General features: G+C 44.1%; 1 protein-coding gene across 1 annotated transcript in view; it reads left to right on the top strand.

Moving 5' to 3' along the window:
- The window catches only part of rassf2a (Ras association domain family member 2a), a 39,982-nt gene extending 14,434 nt beyond the window's left edge, over positions 1–25,548 (top strand). The window contains exons 3-11 of the mRNA XM_073058851.1: positions 1,116–1,191; positions 5,898–6,049; positions 6,709–6,803; positions 8,451–8,611; positions 13,146–13,247; positions 15,881–15,932; positions 17,385–17,506; positions 18,143–18,240; positions 20,350–25,548. Coding sequence (XP_072914952.1) covers positions 1,116–1,191; positions 5,898–6,049; positions 6,709–6,803; positions 8,451–8,611; positions 13,146–13,247; positions 15,881–15,932; positions 17,385–17,506; positions 18,143–18,240; positions 20,350–20,419 — 928 coding nt within the window. The 3' untranslated portion in view covers positions 20,420–25,548. The remainder of the gene's footprint in view (positions 1–1,115; positions 1,192–5,897; positions 6,050–6,708; positions 6,804–8,450; positions 8,612–13,145; positions 13,248–15,880; positions 15,933–17,384; positions 17,507–18,142; positions 18,241–20,349) is intronic.
- Positions 25,549–25,756: the final 208 nt, after the last annotated feature.

Here is a 25,756-nt window from a genome sequence, read left to right as displayed (position 1 = left end):
TTTGAGGGGACTATAGCCTACTATTCTTAATTCCTTATGTTGAGTCAGTTGTCATTAAAAGACCTATTTGGTTGATCTTGCTGCATTAAACATGCTACATAAGTGCAATTTGATGTTGATGTGCCTGATTATGGAAATAAAATTTCCCTGTGTAGACAGATTGTAGATAGCTGGTAGGGGAATTTGGATATAATCAATGGCAAGTGAGAGAATAGGTTATAGGAAACTGAAGAAATGGGATTAGTCTGAGAATTGGTATCAATCTTAATTGTTATAAAACTGAAAGAACTCCTGTTTTATGAAATAAAATCTTGGTTGACCTTTTTCCCTTGATAATGACATGTCTGAGAGGCTCACCCTTGAAGGCAATAATCCAGGGACAAATTTACCTCTGTATTTTAAAGCCAAGCAGTTGCCTGACTACAGACTGAATTTAGTTCTATGATGGGATTCAAACTCTTGTCAGTATGCTTGAGAAAACGAATGCTATGCCACCTTGCCCTAGGTCTTTAGTTGGCATGGGCGTAGAGGTGGGGCAGCTTGTGTGTTTATTACATAAAGCACTTCAGTGGAGTCTATCATTCTATCATGGCTAATTTATTAACCCTCTCCTCCCTTCTCCTTGCAAACTTTGACACCCTTACTAATCAAGAACCGATCAATATCTACTTTAAATATAACCAGTGAATTGGCCTCTTATCTGTCCAAATATAAGTGAGGATTATGATATGCAGCCCATATGTGTTGCCATGATTTGGGAGTCAACAATGCATGCCCATAATTTACTACCCATACATCTTTGGAATGTGGGAGTAAATTGGAGGAAACTCATGTGATCATGGGGAAATGAGACCCAGTGTGAATCAAATCCCCAATGGTAATCTTGGCCACGGTGCCAGGAACGATTCCAGGCACGTTCCATGGAAGATGTATGATTTAATTTATTTTGGTGTGTGATGACTGTTGGGCTGTTTTAGCCTCTCAAGGTGAAAGGTAATGCTCCATCAGTTCTGCATTGTTCACACCATGCCTCTGAGTGACATAACTCACAACTGAGAAGATTGTGCGAATGTGGTAGGGAGGAAATGTTAAGAATGCTTTCTTTTCATTTTTAGGAAGGAGCTCCTGGGGCACTTGAAGACCTACAACTACTATTATGAAGGACAGACAGCACAGCTCCGACACAGGGAGGTAAGCTATCCTTTAGCCAGCCTACAGCAGAATGGCTCAACTGCTTTCAGTGAAGAATGGCAGATAATCTGCAGATGCACATTTGCTATAACTTTTATTCATTTTCTGAGGTTACCGGCAAGGCATTATTTCCCATCCCCAATTTCTCTTGAAGATTATGGTTAGTAGATGCCTTGAGTTCTTCTGGCAGAGATAGCCCCCTTGTTCTAATGTTGTCAGTGTTGGAATAGTACTCTCCTTCCATTTGTGACTGTGTGTACCTGGGGAATCTGCAGGTGGTGGTGTTCCACTTTATGTTCTTTGTAGTAGAGGTCACGGCTTTGTGTGATGCTGATGGAGTAGCCGGACAAATAATTGCAGTGTGTTTTGTAAATGGTACACTGAGGTGGGGGTAATAAATATCAGAAGTAGTGGATAAGGTGCAAGCAGAACATGCTGCATTTTCCTTGATGGGTTTGAGCAGCTTGAGGGATTGAAACTGCATTTGTCCTTGCCAGTGGAGAGGATTTCATCAGAACTGGAATTAGAATTTTATTTCTTGCATCCGTCCCACAGCATGACGGAGTAAAAATCTTCGTTGCATTTCCATCGCTATGTACAAACAATAAGGTAGGGAAATGTGGGAGGATATTGCCCAGACACGAAGATTGTATACGTAATTGTCAAATACAATGTATAGTCAGATATGCAATCAGATCAATATGTATTGATCAATCTGACCTGGTGAAAGAAGCTGTTGTCCTGGCCTTAATGTTGTAATACAATTTGCCAGACAGAAGCAGTTGAAACAGTTTGTGGTTGGGGTGGCCAGAGTCCCTTTTTAAGTACCTGCTGCTGTAAATGTCCTAAATCGAGGACAGTTCATATCCACAAATGTGCTGGGCTGTCCGCACCACTTTCTGCAGTGCCCTGTGATTGAGGGTAGTACAGTACCCATGCCAGGCACAGCCAGGCAGGATGCACTTGATGGTGCCCCTGTAGAAAGTCCTGAGGATATGGAGTCCTGACGAAGGGTCTCGACCCGAAACATTGACTGCACTTCTTCCTATAGATGCTGCCTGGCCTGCTACGTTCCACCAGCATTTTGTGTGTGTTGCTTGAATTTCCAGCATTTGCATATTCCCTCGCGCGAGGGTATGGGGACTCGTGCCAAACTTCTTCAGTCATCTGAGGTGAAAGAGGCTCTGTTGCGCTTTTTTCACCACACAGCCTGTGTGTACAGTCCAAGTGAGATCCTCAGTGATATGTATACCAAGGAACTTGAAACTACTCACCCTCTCAGCTACAGTCCCATTGATGTCAGTAGGGGTTAGCCTGTCTCCGTTCCTCCTGTAATCCATGATCAGCTCCATCGTTTTTTTGACATTGAAGGAGAGGTTGCTTTCTTGGCACCACTGTCAGGGCATTGACTTCCCCTCTGCAAGCTTTCTCGCCATTGTTGGATATAAGGCCTATCAAAGTCGCATCATCCGCAAATTTGATCAGCAGATTGGAGCTGTGCATGGCTACACAGTGATGGGTGTACAAGGAGTAAAGGAAAGGGCTCCTGTGTTGAGGGGCAAAGGTGGGGGTGCCCGTCCTTACCACCTGCTGGTGATCTGACAGTAAGTCCAGGATATAGCCGTACAAGGGGGGAGGACATACAGGCCAAGATCTCTGAGCTTCTTGTTGAGCCTGAGGGTTGTTATGGTGTTGAATGCTGATCTGTAGCCCAAGAACAGCATTCTAACATAAGCATCCTTCTTCTCCAGGTGAGTGAGGACAGTGTCATGTTCTAAACATCTACTTTTGTAGATAATGAAGGGCCTTGCAATGTCAGAAGACCAGTCACATGTCAAAGCATACCCAGCTATTCACTGCTTGTAGCCAAAATATTTATCCTTATCTAGATATGTTCCTAGTAATGGTGACTACCAGGATTTAGGTGGGAACTCTGTATATGTGATAATGCCATTAAATGTTAAGGGTATGTGATTTAAATCCTGGTGTTCTCCTGCACATACTAATTTCCCCTGCCCGTCTAAACTACAGCTTCCTTTGTTCACCCTTACCCCACCCCCCACCACTTAGATCCTTCTGCCCATCATTCTGTCCCCATGTAGCTCCACTGGTTATCTTCCAGACTTTGTTCCACCTCCCTATGTTCTGCTGTGTTCTGGCAATCTCTCCAGTTGCTTCTATACTGATGCAAGGTCTCAACAGCCTGCACCTTTTGCCTCTACAGATCCCGTGTGACCTGCTGAGTTCTTCCAGTGTTTTGTTCTGCCCTTGTAGATTACGGCATCAGTGTTTTTTGTCATCTGTCCTGATCTAACTCTTGTCGCAGATGGTCATGCCTGGGCTGGGTTTGTTGCTCATCGTTCAATAGCCAATGCCGGAATATTGTCTGGACTATATCCAGTGGAAATCCCTCCTAGAAATACTGCTCCCCTCCTACCCTTTGGGAACTTCTTAAAACAGACATGAGTGGCCAAGCTTTGCTCATATTGTCTGATTACCTTCTTGTGTGACTGGGTATGGATTTTGCTAGATTGTGGCTGTGGGATATCTGATTAGAGTTTGCACAAATGCCAGTTGCTTTTTTTTTTGAGGCAAGAAACTGACAAGCTAAGTGCAGTGAGCCTGTTGAAGGCTGTTTGATTTAATGCAGTATTTTAACTTGTGGATAGATAAGTGAGAGGAAATGGAGCATGGTGAACTGTAGTTTTTGGACTGGAGAGACGTGCAGTGGTTTTCCAAGGGCTTACTATAACAACGGACTTTTCCTGCTGTCTACATCAATGACTTGAATGTACAAAGCTCAAATTTCAAATCTGAAGGCACTGCAAAACTTGTCAGTGAACTCTAAGGATTAACAGTAGTTACGGGAACTCTGATGCATTGGTTAAGTTACTGGAAAGTAGGATTAGGGCTATTGGTTCAGAGAGGAGTTCAAATCCCGCATGGTAGCTGCAAATGTTACAGTAATTGAATAAATCCTGCATTGTTTTTAAATACATAATTGCTGGATTGTTTCATTTAGAGAAGGAAATTTGCTACCCTTATCCTTTTTGCTTCATGTACAACTCATGACCCACCAATGGTGCATTTTAATTGTCTCTTCAGTCCAGAAGCACCTTTGGATGGACATTGCCAGTGCATGGGAATGGATAAAGGACAGAGTACGCGTCCTTCTCATGATACAACAGGATTCAGTTTATGTGATCTGTTCATAACAGTTCATTATCAGTTGGAAAGGCAGCCAAATACTGAGTTGCCACATGGCAGAAGATGTCTGTCACCCCTTGGCAGCTGGAAAACCCATCTCATTGGTCTCCCAAGTATTAGTTTATGTGTACATAAGTCATGTGTTTGGAAGCTGGGAAGGACCTGTATTGGCATACTGGTGGAATGGCAGTTGGGATTGGTTGAGGTGGAGATATAAATATGGTATTTCTGTGGGAGGAATGGGTAGGGGAGAAACTAGAGGGCTCAGTTCTAAATATGATAGAAGGGTGTATATGTAAATTGATTATTGAAATAGTTTTAAGAAGTAAAAGCATCCTGGTCTTTAAGAATAGAGGCAAGAGCAAGGAAGTTGCAACTAGTCTTTGATTGCACAAGTCATGACTACCTTGTAATGACACAAAAAACACTGGAGGAGCTCAGCATTTGATGTGTTGTTACTGATTGCAGCAGATATCAAAGAAATACAATTTGCAAAAGCTCTTTACATGGTAAATGGTTAGAATTCAGCAGACAGTCAGGGGTTAGGACAATGGCCGTGAAAGCAATTTTAATTTTGCCTTTCAAAAGCCAAATTGACACTTGAAAGACTGCAGAACTGTGGTGAACATGTGGACTAAGCTGGCTTAACTCTTGCACTGAGCTGGCATGCCTTCAGTGTTGAGCAAGGGTCCAAAGGAAGGGTTACAGAGCATTGACAGCTGGTGAACTGAGCAATAAAAAAGCTTCCTGTTCCTCACTTTGTTGCTGACACATTTTGCTGTAAGTTTGGTGGTTTCTATTTTAAGCTTTTATCGCATGTGGTTAAAAGCAGAACAAGCTGTTCCAAGCACAGACAATTTTGCCCAAATTGAATCCATACAGCTTCACCCGCCACGAGCATCAATCACCTCTTGCTTACCTGGCACCAGTATCAGTTACCTCTCTGCATCTCCTCAACCTCCCATCTATGTCCTTACCCCCACACCTCTATCACAATTTGCTAGTTGAGATAGTCAGATTTTCACTTCAACTGCACTTGTGCTCTGAGTTTAGGAAAAAGAGAAGTGATCTTGCTTGAGCTTGCAAAGTTCGAGGGAGGCTTGACAAGATTGATATGGGGATGGGTTGCCTTGGCCTGTTTCTCTCAGCCTCAGAATGAGGAATTGGTCATCTACAACGAGGCAGAAATTTCTTCACTGGGGAAGTAGCTATTTGGAATTATCTGCCCAGAGTTGTGGAAACTCAGCTGCCAAGTGTTTTCAAGACAGTTTGATAGCTTCCGATGTTGAGGGATTCAATGGAAGTGTGTTGGTGCAAGGAGATGTTATTGAAGTGAAGGATCAACTGAGAACGTGCTGAGTGGTGGAGCTGGTGGAAGTGGCTGAAGGATTCACTCCTGATTTGGCTTGTATTTGCTCCCTCCCACTTTCGCTGAGTGTGCGCTGTGTAGCCCGAATCTCCCTCCTCACTGGCTGAGAACACGTGCTCTTCCACTGCAGGAGGAGGAGGAGCTGATCATCGAAGGTCTCCTGAACATCTCCTGGGGGCTGCGACGACCAATCCGGTTACAGATGCAGGATGACAACGAGCGTATCCGGCCGCCTCCCTCTTCAACCTCCTGGCACTCCGGATGCAGTGTGGAAGCACAGAGGTAAGGGGCTGGCCATCCCTCCTAGACCTGAGAGGGCGGCAACAGGAAATGGGAGTGGTGGGCTTGTTGAAATAATATATGGTTATCATAACGTAATCCATCTTTGAGTTGAATGTCTTGGTTAACTGTTTAGTTTGCAGTTCTAGTTGTCCTATTGCAGGACGCTTTGGAGAGAGTGCAGAAGAAGATGACCAAGCTGTTGCCTGGGTATGAGCTAAATGGAGAGGTTGGACAAACTTGGGTTAGATTTCTCTGAAGCATCAAAGATTGAGGGGAGACCTGATAAAAGATTTTTAAATTGAGTCATAAATTGAGTAGACAGTCAGAATCCTTTTTCCAGGTTGGAAATGTCAAATACCAGAGGGCGTGCATTTACAGCAAGGGGTGGGGGAAACTTTAAAGACGTCCAGGGTAAGTTTTGAATATTTCCCCCCACATACTGGTGGGTCCCTGGAATGTTCTGCTATATGGAATGGTAGATAGACATGAGCAAGCAGGGAATGGAGAGATATTGATCACGCAGAAGAGCTTTAGTTTAATTTAGTTTAGTATTTGTCACAGGCATTGTGGGCTGAAGGGCCTGTTCCTGTGCTGTACTGTTCTATGTTGGTGTAACTGCTGTCTTCATTGTTGCTTTCCAATGACTTCCTCTTCCTCAGGCCGTCTAAACTGACGTGGGTGCTGCCAGACATCAAGGTGGAAGAGTCAGAGAGTCCACCTGAGACCAGTGCTTCAGCCGCTCCCAGTGACACTAGTAAGGCTACTCTCAACACATAATGGACTTACGGGGTCACCTTAATGTTTAGAGGAGGATCCCTTCTATGATGTCTGCCTGCTCTTGGGCATCACAGCTAATTTGCATGTCGTTCCCAACTTTGCTAGCGGCCTTGCCTCATTAACTTACAAAACGGAATTAACAGATTCTGCAAGAGAATGGTGCTTTCATATTTTATTTGGTTTTATCTGATAAAACTGCTCTGTCAATGGTAGAACAATTGCCATGGTCCAGATCAGCTTTAAATCCCTGCCTTGAACCATACCTGCCATTTTATACCATTGTTCTGTGAGCAAGATGCCATGTTCATCAGCTAGGTGTGATGACATGTATCCTGTCACCTTGACCAAGACATCCCTGAATTTATGAAGGTCTCCTTGACTTGAATGTAACTGGGTCACTGGTTATGAAAACCAAAACTGAGTGGTCTTGGACAATAGTTAGGAATCCAATTATCTCCAAAGTCCTACAAACTGGGGTTGGATAGGCTGGGATACCCTGGCCCTGTGCCTTCATCAAATCCAACTGCAGGTACTGACTTTGTTGATGAGAGGGTGATCTGAGTTCAGACCAGAGCTCACATCTGTCTCAGAGAAGCACGAGGCCATGAGCAGGGCTTTCTGTCAATGTCCCCTCTCTTGTGGTCTCTTGTGTGGCTCTGGTCAGTTGGCACTGCTTAGGGGAGGCTTAGCTTTGTCCAATGGTCATAAAGGGCAGTAAATGCTGAGGCAGCCTTTAAAAGGATCCTGTTAATTTGTAAACTGTGTCACTTCACTGGCAAACTAACTGTTGGCTCTGCTTGAACAGGGATCATTTCAGGGGACAGATGAGAGTCAATGACCCTGCCATGGTCTGGTGGCATAGGTGGGTCAGAAGGTTGCTTTCTTAATCCTATAATTCACCAATCCTAACTTTTGAATCCTGATTTATCTCACTAACATTTTAAATAGCCTAGCTGTTGTGGTTAGATTTGAACTGATCCCTGAAATGCTTACTTGGCTACTGCTGCTGGTGTGTAGGGGAAGAAGGGAATTTGCACTCCTTTTGGAAAGGGCACCTGTTGAGAGGAATGCCATCCATGGAGGAATAGCTCAATGGTTAGCCAAAGTTGTACAGCATAGAAAGAAGGCCAGCAACCCAACAAAGCTGTACTAATCATCCAGCACCCATTTATGTTAATCTTACCCTTTCCTATTTTTATTCTCCCAACATTCCCATCAATTTTCCCTGGATTCTACCACTCACCCACACCATGGGGCCAATTGATCTTTTAGTCTTTGGGATGTTGGCTGGAAATCAGAGCACCCGAGGGAAACTTGTATGGTGAGAAGTATATGAAAGTCAACATAGACAACAGTGGAGGTCAGGTTTGAACCCAAATCATTGGAGTGAGGCAGCAGCTTTACTCTCTATGATTTGGAGTTCCAATACACACGCAGTATCTCTGCTGTGGCAGCAATGGGGAGAAAGCGTGGGTTTCTACCAATGGTGGTCTAGGTTGGGCTTGCACATGTACAGTGGCCATTGGAGGAGTGGGTGGAGGGCCTCAAATCCTCCTTGGATAGGGAAGTTGGCACAGTCAGTGATAAGAAAGTGACATTGTGGCCTGCTCTGGTGTTCCTCCAGAGGCACAGGATGGTGGCTCCACTGACCCGGGCAGCTCACAGCTAATGCGGACAAAGAGTGACGCTGGAGTTCTTCGCAGAGACAAGTTGCGGTCGCCAAGCGACCAGCGGCGAATCAGACGCCACCGCTTCTCCATCAATGGTCACTTCTACAACCACAAGGTAAGAGTGCAGCTCCATGAAAAGTTAAGGCTGTAATTCAGCACACGTGTTGGCTGAGCAGGAATCCACCCTCAGCTGAGCTAACCCTTGGATTTCCTGGGCTGGTGTGACACGTTTTCTAGAGCTTTTATCATACAACCTCCTGTGTCCCTTTGATTGTCGAGCAAAATGGTCTTTAAACTGCAATATTAATTTGCCTTTCTACAGGTGTTGCCTGAACTCAGGATTTTCTGCTTTTTTTTTAACCCTCTCTCCCTGCTTAGTGAAACAGGAAGCAACGCACACAAAATGTTGGAGGAACTCAAAGTCAGGCAGCATCTACGGAGGGGAATAAACAGTTGATATTTCAGGCCGAGACCCTTCTTTAGGACAGATTAAGTTATTCTGATCAGGTCCTGATGAAGGGTCTGAACAGTCCTGATGAACATCGACTGTTCCTTCCCTTCTCCCCACCCCGCATAGATGCTGCCTGATTTGCTAACTTCCTCCAGCATTTTGTGAGTGTTGCATCAAGATGACGGCATGGTAGTGCAGTGGTTAGTACAGCGATTTGTGGTGCAGACAACTCGGGTTCAATTCTCATCACTGCCTGTAAAATTTTGTACGTTCTCCCTGTAACCTTATGGGTTTCCCCAGAGTACACCAGTTTCCTAGATTAATTGGTCATTGTAAATTGTCCCATTATTAGGCTCAGGTAAAATCAGGGGATTACTGGGTGGTGAGACTCAAAGGGCAAGGACCTATTCTGTACCGCAGCTCAATAAATAAATACGTAAATAAAATTTCAGCATCTGCAGAATCTCTTGGGGTTATCATTTAACAAGATTTTTTTTCCCAAAATGTAGTGTACAGAAACTTCAGTTTCTGGAAATTCCCGGACAATTTCTCAGTGTAGGTCTCCTCAGCTCAGTGTTTCAGGACATCGGTTTTTTTTAAATTTAGAGATCTAGCTCGGAACCATGTGCCACCAATAACACCCACATGACTAATTAACCTGCATGTCTTTGGAATGTGGGAGGAAACTGGAGCACCAGGAGGAAACCCACAAAGAGCAGGAATTGAACCTGGGTCACTGTCATTGTAAAAGTGTTATGCTACACACTATGCCTCTGCCATCCCTAATGGGAAAGGCTTGGAGGTTAAGTTCTTTAGAAGGTAAAATCGTACCTGGGCTTGTATTCCTGATCAGTGCTCATTGTGGAAAGTTCACCTAGAAGGATGTTCAGTCAGTGTGTTGATACTAGAACAGGATGATGCTATTTGTCCCCCTCCAAGCCGTTCTACCCAGCATGCTTTTCTTTGTCCCATATCACCCAACGTCCTTGGTTAACCAAACTCGATCCATTCAAGTTTTGCCATCATTTCTAGTTGTGAAAGTGTTCAAGATTTCCATCATCCTCCATTTCCTAACCAGCTGTGTTGCACTTCATTTTCTACTGTGCTGTCTTGTTCTGGTGCTAACCAATGGGGAAAGCTTCTGTCACTGAGTCAATGTCAATAGGTTGAGGGCATGTGGTTCACTGATGGGGATGGTATTCCTGGGAAGTGCTTGCACCTTCATGTGGAAGCTGGTACAACAACTGTGGCCATGCTTCTGGAAAGCATCAATGCCGGAACTGTTTTCCGGTTCTGAAACACAATTTTTGATTTGGGATTTGATGTGGGGAACGTAATTGCTCAAAAGTAGTAGCCAATCTCATAATGAACAGAATCTCAGCAGGCCAGGCAGCATTTATTATCTCCGGGTTTTACTTAGAGACACAACAGGATAACAGACCCTACTGGCACAATGAAAATCACACCCACACGAACGATTAACATGCTCACCCGTACCTCTTTGGACAGTTGGAGGAAACTCACACAGTCACAGGGAGAATATACAAACTCCTTACAGACAGCAGTGACCACTGAAGTGGGATTGCTGGTGCTGTAATGGCATTATACCATCCACTACACTATGGTTAGAATCTTTTTATTTCAGATTCCAGCACTTGGAGTCTTATCTTTGCCTTTTCAATCAACCATTTTTTGTTTTAACTGGGAACAGTACAGCTCCTTTTTTTTCTCTATTACCCTTTATAAGACTCAGTCAGACCTTGACACCACAGATGATGTATTAGCTCCCTCAGCGGAGTCTGCAGGGTGGATACAGGTTTCCTGCCTTTGCCCTGTTGCTCTGCGCTCAGCAACTGTCACTCATTTACAAAATTTGTCAAGGTTTGACAGGCCAGATGGAAACTGTGTCTTCCAGGACTGGGGGCACTGGGTGAGAATAATGGGACTGAGGAATGAAATGAGGATAAATTTCTTCACAGGTCAATGAACCTTTGGAATTCTCTCCACAATAGAACTGCTGAGGTTCAACTCTTGTGTTCATTGAAAACCTGGGTAGATTTTTGTCATTTAAGAGAACAGAGGGATAGACGGAAAATAATACTGTGATAGATAGGTTAACCTTGCGGTTGATGAATGGCAGAGCAAGTTCGAAGGTCATCCAGCTCCAGATCTTCTGTTCTTCCTGTTCTGTGCCCCAGTGAGGGTCTGGACTGAACCCACATCTGTCTCTACAGATGCTGCCTGTCCTGCTGGGTTCCTCCAGCTGTTTGTTTCCCTGGCCCCACCCCCTCACCTCTCTTGCTCTCCCCTCCCTCGCTCTGCACAAGCTGAGAAGGAAATTTTCACCAACAGCATAATGAGTGCATGCTCTTTCTTCCATGATAAACTTTTGCCCAGATTTTGACTCCACCCTTGTCCCCAGAGACTGCCTGTCACTGAACCAGAGGGTTTGCAGCCCCTTATCTCAATGTGGCATCACTAAAATTAGGGGCTATTTTCACCTCATTAATAATGCTGGACCCTCCCCTGCTTCAGTCAGGTGGAAATTTTTATTCATGACAGTTGCCTTCTCCTTCCCTCCCTAACACACAATAAACTGTGACCATGCACTAATACTGCCTGCATCCTAAACAGCACTGGCCTAATCGTGATAACCTTTCTGTTTATGATCTGTGATGCAACTCTTCATTTAAGCTTTTTTTTAAAAAAAAGAAAAATCCATTCTCTGTTTGCAAATGCCTCATGTTCGTTCCCTTCCTCATTAGTAAACTCCTCCAGCCCTGCAATTTTACATTCCTTCAAATCTGGCATCTTGCCTGTGCTGTACTTTGATGGTCCTGCCATTAACCCTTCAGCTGCTGAAACTTCTGAGTGTTGCCATTCCCTGTACCTCTCCATCCTCAAACCTACCCTTCTTGCTGGGCTCTGCTCAGTTGTGACTACAGTGACCAAGATTCGATCCTGGTCTCCAGTGCTGTCAACATGGAGTTTGCATATACTCCCTGTGAACGTATGGGTTAACCCTGGACACTTGGCTGTCCTCCCACATTTCAAAGACGTGGGTTGGTAGGCTAAATAGCTATTGTAAATTGGCCCTGGTGTGTGGGTAAACAGACTCTGGGGTTAGCTGGTAGGATGAATTAAAGTGGTTTAGTTTAAAATGGATGCTTGATAACTGATATGGCTTCAGGTTGGGTGTTGTTGAACTATGCTCTGTGAACTATGGCCATGATGATTAAGTTTTGTTTTACCAGTGTCCTATAGGGCTTTTGGGATGTCTTGTTCCAACAAAGATATTCCATTAAAACATGTGAAAACAGAAGCTGTAAATACTTTGCAGGACAAGCAGCATCTTTGGAGAGAGAAGCTTGGTTAAAGTTTCCAGTTTTTGAAATCACTGACTTGAAATGTTAACTGGATTCCTCTCTGCAGATGCTCATTGGCCACTTTAATAGGTACCTCCTATACCTAACAAAGTAGTTACCAAGTGTATGTTTCTGGCCTTCTGCTGCTGTAGCACATTGACTTCGTCTGACCCGTGGTGTGTTCAGAGATGCTCTTCTGCACACCACTGTTGTAGTGTATGGTTATTTAAGTAACTGTTGCCTTCCTGTCAGCTTGAATCAGTCTGGCAATTCTCCTCTGAGCTCTCTCATTAACAAGGTGTTTTTTTTGTCCACAAAACTGCCACTTGCTGGATGTTTTTTTTTATTTCTCACATCATTCTCTCTAAATTCTAGACAGTTTCTGAGATACTCAAACAACCCCATCAGGCACCAACAATCATTCCACAGTCAAAGTCACTTAGATCACATTCCTTCCCCATTCTGATGTTTGGTTTGAACAACAACCTAACCTCTTGACCATCCCTGCATGCTTTCATGCAGTAAGTTGCTGCCGCATGATTGGCTGATTAGGTATTTGCATTAATGAGCAGCAGTAGCTAATAAAGTGGCCATTTCATTTCAGAAGTCCAGCATCCTCGGGTTTTACTTGTCAATGTAAATGGGGTTCTTCTGCATTGCCTTTAGGAAGACTACCTGCTTCCACATAGTTTGTGATATTTCCAGAGACTCGTCGGTGACTGGGTGCTTTGTGTGACCGTGGTAGCTGATGGTAAGATGGAGCTGGGGGCTTTGCGATGTTTGATTTCCCTCCATACCTTTTGCACAAAAAGCTTTGTAACTTTCTTTTGCAGACGTCCGTCTTCACTCCAGCCTTTGGCTCCATCACGAACGTCCGAGTAAACAGCACCATGAGCACTATTCAGGTTCTCAACCTGCTCCTCAACAAGTTTAAGGTAAGCAACTGATGTCCCAAGGGGCTGATGTTGGGGAACGTGTCCTTGGATGTGCATGACACTTCAATCTGCCCAGTCACTCTGAGGGCACTCGGATTGGAGCTGCTCTGGGAAGGCACTTGTCACATCTCTCCACCGTCACTGTTTCTGGCCTCTGTGTGAGATGCATGACGTTACTGCTTGGTAGCTGCTGTAATTATTTTTCTCACTCCTATTGACCTGACTCGATTGCACTTCCCTCTGCATTGGTAAGTCCCACAACTCTTTTCTGGATTGGCAAGACCCACTCCCCTCATCTTCTGCCTACTCATGAGGGCATTGTTGGCTACGGGACACCACCTGCCTCCATCCTCCTTCAGCTCCAGTCTATTCAGAATGCCACTGTCTGTATCCATCCCATCTGCTCTCCTAAAGCTGCCTGCACCAGTCACTTCTAAAGCTCTTCCCATTTGAAATGCTGATACATCAGTCAACTAAACGCTGTGGTCTGCTGTTCCCTCCCAAGCTTGCTGCCTTTCTTTAAACTCTTTCCCCAGTCATGTTTTTGACCCTTCTTCCGTTACGTTAAATGAAACGTGCAATCGTACAGCATGAACACAGGCCCACTGAGTCGTTATAGGGACGTGACTGAGAGAAGGACACTGGGTTTGATTCCTGGGTTTCGATTGCTAGAAACACTCAGCAGATCAGATTGCATCTGTGGGGAGGAAACAGAGTCAACGTTCCAGATCAATGAATTGTCAAACCTCTCTGCTCATCCTCTAGATTCTAACCCTCACCTATACTGTAGCAGTTTACTGTGGACAATAAACCTGCATTAGGATGAGAGACAAAGTTTGTGGGGCACAGTAGAGTGGAGTGTGAGAAACTTTATCTCCCATGAGAGAGAGAGAGATATCTGACACCAGAGGGTTGTTACGAATGTGCCACAGCTCTGAGGGGCCGAAGGGTGCAGGGGAGCCCCCTCCTTTGTGAGAATCGCAAGATCACTATTATGTCAGTTCGGGAGACCCAGGAAATGAGAGAAAGACATGCAGAATCCACAAAGAGTTGGAATGCGTCCTGGCCTCCGAAAGGCGGACCCATTGATACCGGCTATGGTCTCTTGGAGACGGACTTGTGTATTGCATCCTGTACGATGCATCAAAGCCCCAGACAATGAACCGAGGGGGAGGTTGGTGGAGGGATTGCATCATCCCAACCTGATTGACATCTGAGACCCTGTGAGTCAGGATAAAAAGAGGGTCTGTGGAAACAGCCCCTCAGACGCACCAGAAGAAACGCTAGCGATCCCGTAATAGCAAAAGCCAGTGGGAGGGCCACGTGCGTCTGTTTCCATTTGCCCCGGAATCGGTGGCCTTTACCACGGAAGAACGGTTTTCAGCTAACAATGGGGAAATCAACTCCCAACGACTCTTGAAGGATTGACATCATAAAAGGAATGGGCAAGTTTTAACCCGTCTTTCTCTCCAACCAAAGAGCTGCAGCTGGAATGAACTAAAGTGACTTTTATATTTCCATCGGACAATACATTATCCCCTAAACAACGATAGAGCTATTTCTTATTGATTATTATTATACCCGCGCTTTTAGATTTAGTATTGACAACATATCTGTGTGTTTGCATTGATATTATTTTTGTGTATTTTTATCAATAAATACTGTTAAAAATAGTACCATCAGACTTCAACGGACCTCTCTATCTTTGCTGGTAAGTGACCCAGTTACGGGGTACGTAACAGGGTGTAGGCTTAAGATGAGGAGAAAGAGTTGGAGGAAATTGTTGTTGATGGGTGAGGGTGGAAAATTCACTCCAGGGGAAGCTGTAACCTGGAATGTACCATCTGAGAATGTTCTGGAGGAAGGTACTCTCAGAATAATTAAAGTATTTACTGTAAGATGGCCGGCTGATGACAGAGTGGCATCAGCGCCAGACTTCTGAGCGAAGGCTCCTGAGTTCAAATCCAGCCGGCTCCCTTGCACGCTTTCCATCCATGCTGGGTTGAGCGTCAAGCTAGCAACTTGGCCTCATTAAAAACAAGAAAGCCTGCTTAAAAAAAAATGCCGTCACGACGGCGTCCCGATGACTCCACTCGGAGTTAAGGGCTTTCTTCTTCTTCACTGTAAGATGAGCACTTAAATCATCAGTGCAGAGGAAGCTGCAGTCTGAATGTTGATAAATGGGATGAGTATAGTTAGATACTAGAGAGTCAGCATGCATACTTTGGGCCAAATGGCCTGTTTCTGTCTGATAACTGTGTGACTTGACATCCTTCTTAAATGGCCTGCCCCTTATTTTGAAATTGATCCTCCAGATCTGGACTTCCAAGCCAGGGAACCATCTTTCCTGCTCCAGTCCGGTTGGGTCTTTTCTTTCTTGCAAGCCAATTTATAAACTTCAAGTGGGTATTTCTCAGTCTTCAAATTCTGGGAAAACTGGCCTTGCCTATTCTGTTCTCCGCTGCAAAACCTGCAAGTTGGGAGTCTGGATTGTACTTTTAAGCAAGGAGATGGAAAAAGCCCAAGTGCTGTCTTACTAAGTCCCTACACAATGCAAGTCTTTCAGTAAACAAGGAAATGGGTCAAGAGTAACTCTTTCACTTGGAACTAAAGGTTTCTCTATTCCCTTCCAGATTGAAAACAGCTCAGATGAGTTTGCACTTTACATTGTCCACACCAGTGGAGGTGAGTGGTTGCTCAGACTGAACAAAGATTTTGACTTTGCAACATATGGTTATGCCAGTAAACGAGTCCAAGGACAATCAAGTGTAAAATGAATCACAAGAGCAAAGAAAGAAGAAGCAGGAGGAACCCTCTGTGTCCTCACACCCGCTGTGTTCTTTATTTCATGGCTGCTCCATGCTGGCCACAAGAACACTTCTGAACCTTTGTCCCCAAACCCTCTGGATTCTGGTCTCCTTAAATATTGAAATATCTGGGGTCCAACTCACCAGGCACTGAGAATTCCGAAGGTTCATTACCCTCAGAAGAAATTGCTACAAACTGTACAGTTTCAGCCCCTTTGCAGCTGATGTCACAAGTTTGGAGTAAAGCAGGTGGATAACTCTCAACACATTGCCCAGTGGTGCAGCTGGTAAGACCACAGGGTTGCAGCTCAAGACTCCGGTTCAACCCTGACCACAGGTGCTGTCTGTGTGGAGACTGCAAGATTTTAAATATTAGCTTTATTTGTCAAATGTTTATTTATTTATTGAGATACCATTTGGAATAGGCCCTTCCACCCCTTCAAGCCATGCTGCCTCGCAAACTCCCGAACCACGGGACAATTTACAATGACCAATTAACCTACCTTTGCACGTCTTTGCACTGTGGGAGGAAACCCACATGGTCATGGGGAGAACATACAGAGTCCGTACAGGCAGTGGCAGGAATTGAACCTGTGTCGCCAGTACTGGCAAGTGTTGCGCTAACCACTATGCTACCTTCCTCCCTATGTTTCACACTGTTTCAATGTACATCAAAACACAGAGTGAAATTCGTCATTTTGCATCAACGACCAACGCAAGTCAAAGGATTGCACTGGAGGCAGCCCACAGCTGTCGCCATGCTTCCTGTGCCAACAGAGCACGGTTGCCGGCACCGTAATGCGATTGCACTAACCACTATGCTACAGTGCCACCCCTCTTCCTGTGACTGCCTGGATTTCCCTTCAAATGCTCCAATTTCCTCTTTTAACCCAAATACCGACATGTTGGTAGGTGAATTAGCAGCTGAAAGTTGCCCTAAGTGTGTGGGTGAGTGGTTAATGGAACTGCTGGGTGATTGAAGTGGAATTATTTTAAATGGGTACTTGGTTGGCATGAAGCCAGTTGGCTGAAGGGCTTGCTCCCATGCTGTATGGCCCTGGGCATTGTAAGCACAATGGTTAAGGTCTTGCTGCCACTGAATGCTGGGAGGCTGTGCTCTGTACAAAAGCAGCTGACCCACTTTGTGATATATGGCTGAAAGGGGAAACATGACTGGCTTTGCTTTGTATTGTGTTGATGGCAGAAGGAATGTAAAAAATGCACTAATTGTTTTGTAGTTCCAGTATACATTTTCATGACTAGCATAATTTTGAAAAGAAAATCTCAAAGCCCCAGTCAGTTTCGCAACTCATTTCCACAAATTTCACAGAGAGAACAAAACTGAAGGATTCGGACTACCCTCTCATCACCCGGATTCTTCAGGGACCTTGTGAGGCCATAGCCAAAATCTTCCTCATGGAGAAGGACCTGGGAGAAGAAGTCACTTACGATGTATGTATATAGTTTTTTATTATTATTCTACAACTCAATCAATGAATTTTGTGCTCAAGTCTCTGAAGTGGGACAAGTACTTGTACCTCAGTGTAAGTCCTGACCTCATTGAGTGAGGCAGACAGGATGCTGGAGGAACTGCATAGAGTGCCTGCTGGGGGTGGTGATAGAGGTAGATAAATTGGGGACATTTAAGAGACTCTTAGATAAGCACATAGATGAAAGAAAAATGGAGGGTTATGTGCGATGGAAGGTTTGGATTGATCTTTAAATAGGTGAAAGGGTCAGTGTAACGTCATAGGCTGAAGGGCCTATGTTCATAACTTAGTAGGTTCAGGCAGCTTAGGCAGCATCTATGAAGGGGTCTATACATTGACATCTTGGGTCGAGACCATTTATCAGGACTTGACCCAAAAACCTGAACTGCTTATTTTCCTCCAAAGATCGCCTGACCTGCTGAGTTCCTCCTGAATCTTTGTGCGTGTCCTGCTCCAGACCTCCGGCGCCTGCAGAATCTCTTCTGTCTCTCCTTAAGGCTGGTTGACTGCATTCGGTGATATTGCCACCAACGTTCTGGAAATATTGCTAATTCATTGGAGGTGGTTTTAGATATTTCTTTTCTCCATCCTTGTTTAGGTTGCCCAGTACATCAAGTTTGAGATGCCAGTGCTTCAAAGTTTTATTGTAAAGTTGAAAGAAGAGGAAGATCGCGAAGTGAAAAAGTTAACACGCAAGTAAGTTCCTGTAGAAACTATTAATATTACTTTTCTAAGCGATGGAGATGGTATTCTAGAAATGGAGAAATGAATGCATGCTTTTTTTTAAAGATAATTTCATTCTACGGGTGCTGAAGAATTTGAAGTAGTTGATAATATTTTAAAACTGATAATAAATTGGCTAAATGTTATTAAGTTGTAAGCACCACTAGTGTGGCATATTGACACAGGAAATATTATACATGAAATTAAAACAAAGGATTAGTGAAAGAAGGCTGGTTTGAACTGCAGGTTGATATTCACTGAATAATTTAGAGGGATAGCTAGTGGGTGGTGCAGTGAGAAGAGCTGCTGCCTCAATTCTGCCCTCCAGTGCTGTCGGTGTGGAGTTTGCATGTTCTTCCTGTGACCAAAATGGTTTGTGCTTGACTGCTCTCTTTTTCCGTAGGTTGATTAGTTTATTGCCCTCGTGTGTAGACGAATCATGTAACCTGGGGAGAGTTGTTGGGAAAGTTGGGAGAAAAAAATGGAACTATTTTAAGATTTGTGTAACTGGGTGCTCAAGTTTGATGTGGACTCGTTGAGCCAAAATAAATTTATGGATTTTGGACAACATTTGTTTCACTGGGCTGGGGATAGTTCTTTCCCGACCAGCTGGAACAGTTTGATGATGAAATGCAGAAGGCTACATGTACCCTGAAGTCTGCTCCACCATTCTCCTATCTGCCATGTTTCCTAAATATTAAAGATGGACATTCTTGCTTTTGTAAGCAATGACACAATTATGAACCCAGAAACCCATATGTCTTTTTGTATAGCCTCATCAAAGTTACCTGGTTGTTTTCACATATCAATCTATGGTGATTGATGACAAGCTGATAATGTTGAGCTCTGGAGAAATTAAATGAGGCAAGAGCTCAAATCCAAACTGTGTGTACTTGTACAATTAACTAAATCTGCAATGTAAGAAGCAGATGTGGGTCACATTTGATTACCGGATTGTTGGCATCTTTTTTTTTTTAAGTCCATCTCTTTCAGGGAAGGAAATCAGTCATGTTTGAACATTGAATTCTCCAACTTCTGGTAATTCCCTCCCTCTCCCTTCCCCCATCCCAGTTTCACTCTGCCTCCTCCTCCAGCTGTCTATCACCTCTCTCATGATTCTGCCTTTTTCTACTACACAGTGCTTTCCCCTTACATTCATTCTTCACCTTTCCTGCCCATCCCCTCCCTGCTTCCCTTCCCCCACCCCTTGCTCTTTCATCTGACTGGTTTTTCACCTGGCACCTACCAGCCTTCTCCTTCCCAACCTCCCCCTACCTTCTTTATAGGGCCCCTGCCCCCTCCCTCTTCAGTCCTGATGAAGGGTCTCGGCCTGAAACGTTGACTGCTCATTTCCACGGATGCTGTCCGACCTGCTGAGTTCCTCCAGCGTGTTGAACGTGTTGCTCAGACATGTTTGCCTGGTCTGGTCTCTGCAGCTCCAGAACCACTGTGATATGGTTGAGTGAAATGGTCTAGCATGTCCCCCAAATCAATGGATTTGTGATGGTCAATAAGTGCCATCTATCTGTCATTTACACCTTGTGAATAAGTTGATAGTCCCTAGGTTTGTGCATGCTGATCTGCCATTAAGTTTGCATTCATTTAAGGTGGGAGAGGAGATATATATGTCCTCAGAATGGAAAAGCTGTAAGGGTTAAGGAAAGACTAAAACAGGAGATGGGTTTTTGGAAGAGGAGATGCCGGCAAGAAAATTAATTGAACTATATAACATTTAAGAATCTTGGAGTTAATGACAGATTATTTCCCTTAGCGGTGGGAGTCAAAATCCAAAAGTCTGGGATTTGAAGCAATTGGTAGAAGGAAAGTGAGAATTTTATTTTTCACCCATACGGGATGTGTGGTAGAGGTCAGGAGCTCCCTTTAATAAAAAAAAAAGTGGGGTAGAAGTATAAATCCTCTTCACAGAAAACAATCCAAATAGTTGTGATGTTTGGGTATATGACTCCAGAATCATGAGTATTCAGTTAAACATTCCTCCTATGCTAGAGTCTTTCCTACCCCCCCCCCCCAACACTGGTCTTTGAGTAAAATTGAGATTTAAGATGATACTTTTCTTCACAGATACTCAGTGATGCGAGCCATTATCGAGACCCGCGTACAGGAACTGACAGAGTCCTGGGCACAGATGTGAGATTCATTCTAACTGATGGAGTGACTGCTACAAAATAGCTTTGGGAAGATGTTTGTTGCTGTTGGCACCTGGATGATCATGCAGAGACGATGCTTTCCTGTGCTTGCCCTTGAGTAACGTGTCCCTGCACCATTCTGAATCGCCCTTGCCACAATACATTGAGGGTTCCTGAATGACATTGCTAATCATCCTGGACTGCCTTGGAGTCTCCTGCAATTGGATCAAGCTACGAGACTCTGCTGTGAGTGAGACCCAGGAAAGCAACAGAACTAATCATGGACATTTTTTTAAGAAAATATTTTTTTTCCGGTTTTTTTAAAACACTTTTTATTAGGCAAAGAAGCATAGAAGTTGTGGGCTGTTGAGAAAAGACTGAAACAAATTAAGTCCTGATTTGAAGTTGCTCTTGGCGTGTAGGGAGCTAGGAGGATGGACATATTGAGTAAAGTGCAGGACAATTCAAACTCTTCACCTCCATTGTGATGGAACATCCAGTGAGACATCCCAGTCACTGGCAACTCTGAAACTTCCCAGATTTTACTTCTGAGGAATACAGCTGCTGATTGACTTGTGGTGACCTGGGGAAGACTAGATGCCTGCGGTTCCTTGGAGCACAGCCAATTGTGACTCACACGTGAGGAGTGTTTTATTGCAACAGGAATGCAAGGTGTTTTATTAAACAGAAGCACAGACAGGATTGAGGAATCCTTTACAGCAACAGCACATGCGGTCATGACATGATGCTCTTGGCTTTGCCTTGGAGCTTGTAAGTCTGTTGTTGAAAAGTTTAGTTGGCTTCTCAGTCCTTCACGCTCTCTTCATTCCTAGGACTCCCTGTTGTCCAGTTGACCTTTGTTCAGGCCATGGACTTTTCGCAGACTAGATAGCAGATGATGCTGCTAGATGGAAGAACACTGCTCTTGGGAAGATGTAAAAGATTGGATGGTATGGTTGTGAACATAGTAGATTACAGCACAGTACAGGCCCTTTGGCCCACAATGTTGTGCTGTCCTTTTACCCTATTATAAGATCAATCTAACTTTTCTCTTTTGCATAACCCTCCTTTTCTATCATTCATGTGCCGATTTGAGTTTCTTAAATGCCCCTAAAGTATTTGCACCATCACTAGCAGGGCATTCCATGCACCCACCACTCTGTGTAAGGAACTCTGATGTTCCCCTGCAACCCCCAGATACTTCCCTCTAATCACCTTAAAATTATGCTCCCTGATATTAACCATTTCCACCCTGGGGAAAAGTCGCCGGCTAGCTAATATATATCTATGCCTCATCTTATAAAGCTCTGTCAAGTTACTTCTCATTATCCTTCACTCCAAAGAGAAAAGCTCCAGCTCACGTAACCCATCTTCATAAGACACACCCTCTAGATCAGCAACATACTAGTAAATCTCCTCTGCACCCTCTCTAAAGTTTCCATGTCCCTCATATAATGAGGTCACTAGAGCTGAACAGAATACTCTAAGTGTGAACTAACCAGGCTGCAACATAAATATTACCTTGTGGCTCTTCAACTCAGTCCCCTGATTAATGACGGCCAGCATACAACACACCTTAACACCTTTATCAACTTGCATGGCAACTTAGAGGGATCTATTATGGACGTAGATCACTCTGTTACTCTACACTGTTAAGAATCCTCCCATTAACTCTTTATTCTGCCTTTCAATATTACCTTGCAAAATGAACAACTTCACACTTTCCTGGGCTGAACTCCATCCGCAAGTTTTCAGTCCAGTTCGGCATCCTGTCTATGTCACATTGCAAACTACCGCCACCCTCCACACTATCCACAACTCTGCCAAAGGTGTTCTCTTGCATCTGAGATCAGTGCTTACCCCTCACTCAAGGTCACCAACATGGATTTCATTGCATTTCAGTACAGTTTGTTTCTGTATTCAACTGTATACAACTGGTTAGTGATAGCTCAAGGTTGTGACAGTTACAAATCTCCTATACCCTGTTAAAACCAGTTAGGGGTTCCAACAACCTGTTGGCCACAGTTGATCCACTGTATGAAGCACCAGTGTAGTCCTCACCATTGCACATAGATTTCCCCAAAGGTAGACTGGCTGCTGAAGATTGCTTACCACGTTTATCCAGCACAGTTTCTGAAGGATCAGAGGGCACAGCCTCAGAATACAAACATGTCACTTACAACAGATGAGGTAGACTTTCTTCAGCCAGAGGGTGGTGAATTCGTTGCCACAGACAGCTGTGGGAACCAAATCATTGGGTATATTTAAAGCAGAGGTTGATGGGTTATTTTTAAGTACGGGTATCAACGGTTATGGGGAGAAGGCAGGAGAATGTGGTTAGAGGGTTTTAAAAAAAATCAGACAGGATCTAATCTTTAAATCCTGGCTGATTTTTATCCCTCTCATCTGCATTGAATTTGGATGTGAAAGCATACTTGATTGGTCAAATGCATCAATTCTGCTCTTATGTCTTATGGTTTTATGGTCTAAGATCATTGGGCTTGATTGGATGTGAGCACGAAGGGATTGTTTCAGATGAAATTCTTCGGTAAAAGTTTACAGATAAACGCAACACTGTTCTAGGAAACACTGATTCAACCTTCTGAGGTTAAGATGCAGTTGTGCAGGGCTTAGATGGCAATCACACAGTGACTGTCACATTTATAAAGCTAGTAACATGAACATTCGAGGAAGAAAGCCAAAGGTTGAAGGGTGTGTGTGTGTGTGTGTGTGTGTGTGTGTGTGTGTGTGTGTGTGTGTGTGTGTGTGTGTGTGTGTGTGTGTGTGTGTGTGTGTGTGTGTGTGTGTGTGTGTGTGTGTGTGTGTGTGTGTGTGTGTGTGTGTGTGTGTGTGTGTGTGTGTGTGTGTGTGTCAGGAGCTGCTCTGTAACTGGGCTGAAGTGGGAACCTGGCTCTCCATCTCTGATGGTGTTTAGTCATCTTGCATGGGTCATTTCAAGGACTTTAGTGCACGGTTCCCAACACACTACCACCTCCATGGACACTATGTCCCCTTGGCTGTAATGCACAAGATGTTATCCCATTACCCAACCACTTCTCAAGAGCACATCTGGCCCAACTTGTTGGGGATTGCAGCTCACTGGTAGGCTTTCGTGGAGCCAAGTTTATGTTTAAACATGTAGACTTTCCTATCATGTGGACGTTATGATATAGAAATGAACCGGTGATTCCAAATGCACGCAGTTTTGCATGTCACATATTAGAACACCTGTTCCCTTGAATCAAACTGCTCAGTCTTCCCACATAGTAACCCTTCAACATGCTGAAGATATTTTGTCCCCTGGCTTGTTTCTCACACCGGCCATGTTTGAAGCACTACTTGTTACACGAGGGGGATCTTCAGGTGACAGGATCATGTGGATCTTTCATCTTCTCTTGAGTTCCTGGGTGAACCTGGAGCACTGCTGGCTCCTGGTGAGAAAGCTGGCTGCCATCAATCTTTCCTACCTAAAGGTATCGTACCTTGTCAGAGTAAACTGGAAGGAATGGGTATTTTCCTTGACTCAAGCTTTGACTGAACTTGATGTGTTAATGTAAACAGCTCTACATGAAAGAGACTAATTGCCTTCCCTTCCAGAACAATCTACCACTGTCTCAACGATTACTGACATAGGCTTGTCCACACTACTTCCAAACGGCTTCCAGGAAAGTTCACAAACCCCTCCTGGGATGAGTTCTTCCATCGGAACTCAATGCCCTACTGGTTTTGATGTCTTTAATCCTTTTAACAAAACCCTTTTTGTACATAATTGTTTTATCACATTGCAACAAGGTCTAAAATAGCTACCTGAGAAAACCTTCCTTCTGCTGACCAGTATAGTGCATACTCCTTGGTTGCCATATAGTCATATTATTAAAGATGCAGGGGTGTAATAAATGGACGACATTGCCACTGGCACTTAGCACAATGTGTAACAGAAATAACCTACATTTTGGTCAAGAATATGAACATTAAGATTTTGACCACTGGCTATCTCACTTATGCAGAAAGCACACAATGTCTCATTCAGAAAATAATTGCACTTTCGATGTATGTAATACAATTTTGGAGGTAAAATTCGGCTATATACCGGTACTTGACTTTATTCAGGTTCTCCAGTTTTAAACTGGCTTGCAGAAACAAGACCAGTTTAACAGGCAGTAAGTTTTCTTTCTTGCTGTCTGTTATGCTGCTGGCATTTAGGGCAGCGGTGAAGGTCCTCCATCTCTGTATAAGAGAATTCTTCATTGCTATTTTTGTAGCAATTGTTTTTTTGACTAGTCAGGGTCATTAGCCCTGACGTTAACCCCCGAGTCTGGAGGACCAGTGGTCTGACCTCTACTCTTTGATCTGTTTGGCATGGCTGACCCTATCAAGAGCCAAAGCACAAGGCCCTGACTCCAGCCAGTGTAACTCTCCAGGTCACTGAGGCACACAAGCCGCCAAACACTATGATGAGATTATGGTCCTCTTGGAGGAAGATGGTTTTCACTTGTTACAAATCACATTTTTTGCTTTGGAAGGATGTATTTTGCAAGGTATATTTAGAGTTTTTTAAATGTTAACAAGGCAGTAAGTTTCTGCAGAATGTGATTGTGGTAAATATGGTACGTGGTGTAATGAGGGTATGGACTAACAGGACAGACACTTTTTTAAAAAAGAGTGTTATCCTTGATCCTGACAGGCACAAATGTTAATGACCTAAGCGTTTCCTGAGATGAAGGGAGTCTGTCACTGGATCAGAAGGTGGGAGAAGTGATCAAGCCGAGGCCTTAGTTCGATGTAGAGCCTGCAAGTTCCTAGCAACCCTTGTTGAATTCACTGCAGCTGCTCTTTCTTCAGACTGCTGCCTTTCCAAGGACACTGCCGCTGGCTGTCCTCCCGGTCATCGGCTGCACTCCTTGTCTGAAGTAGGGTCATTCTGAATCTTGGGCGAACAATTCATCGCCCAGTTGCCCTGGTCTCGGTGCTAACACATTCCCGGTCATCAATTCTACCTACGCTGCAAACAATTGTAAATAGAAAAGTCTATATTTTTCTGTCACTGCCGTTTCACACACATTTCAGTAGCTGAAACATGTTAGCTATTTTTAAAAGAATGCAGTTGAATAAAATCTTCATAAATTAACAACAATGTGACTGGCGTGATGGAGCGTCATTTGTTTGGGAGCTCACTCAGTGCTTTCACACTGTTTTGCTTTGTTTAATGCTCTTGAAATTCCTTCATCTAAGAGACAAGTTAAACAAAGAGACAAAGCACAAAATGCTGGAGGAATGCAGCAGGTCGGGCAGCATCCGTGGAAATGGAGAGTCGGGGACCCTCCAAATGCTGGGACCCTCCT

Source organism: Hemitrygon akajei, chromosome 1, assembly GCF_048418815.1.
Source record: "Hemitrygon akajei chromosome 1, sHemAka1.3, whole genome shotgun sequence".
Taxonomy (NCBI): Eukaryota; Metazoa; Chordata; class Chondrichthyes; order Myliobatiformes; family Dasyatidae; genus Hemitrygon; species Hemitrygon akajei.
This window is presented reverse-complemented; position numbering and strand designations above follow the sequence as displayed.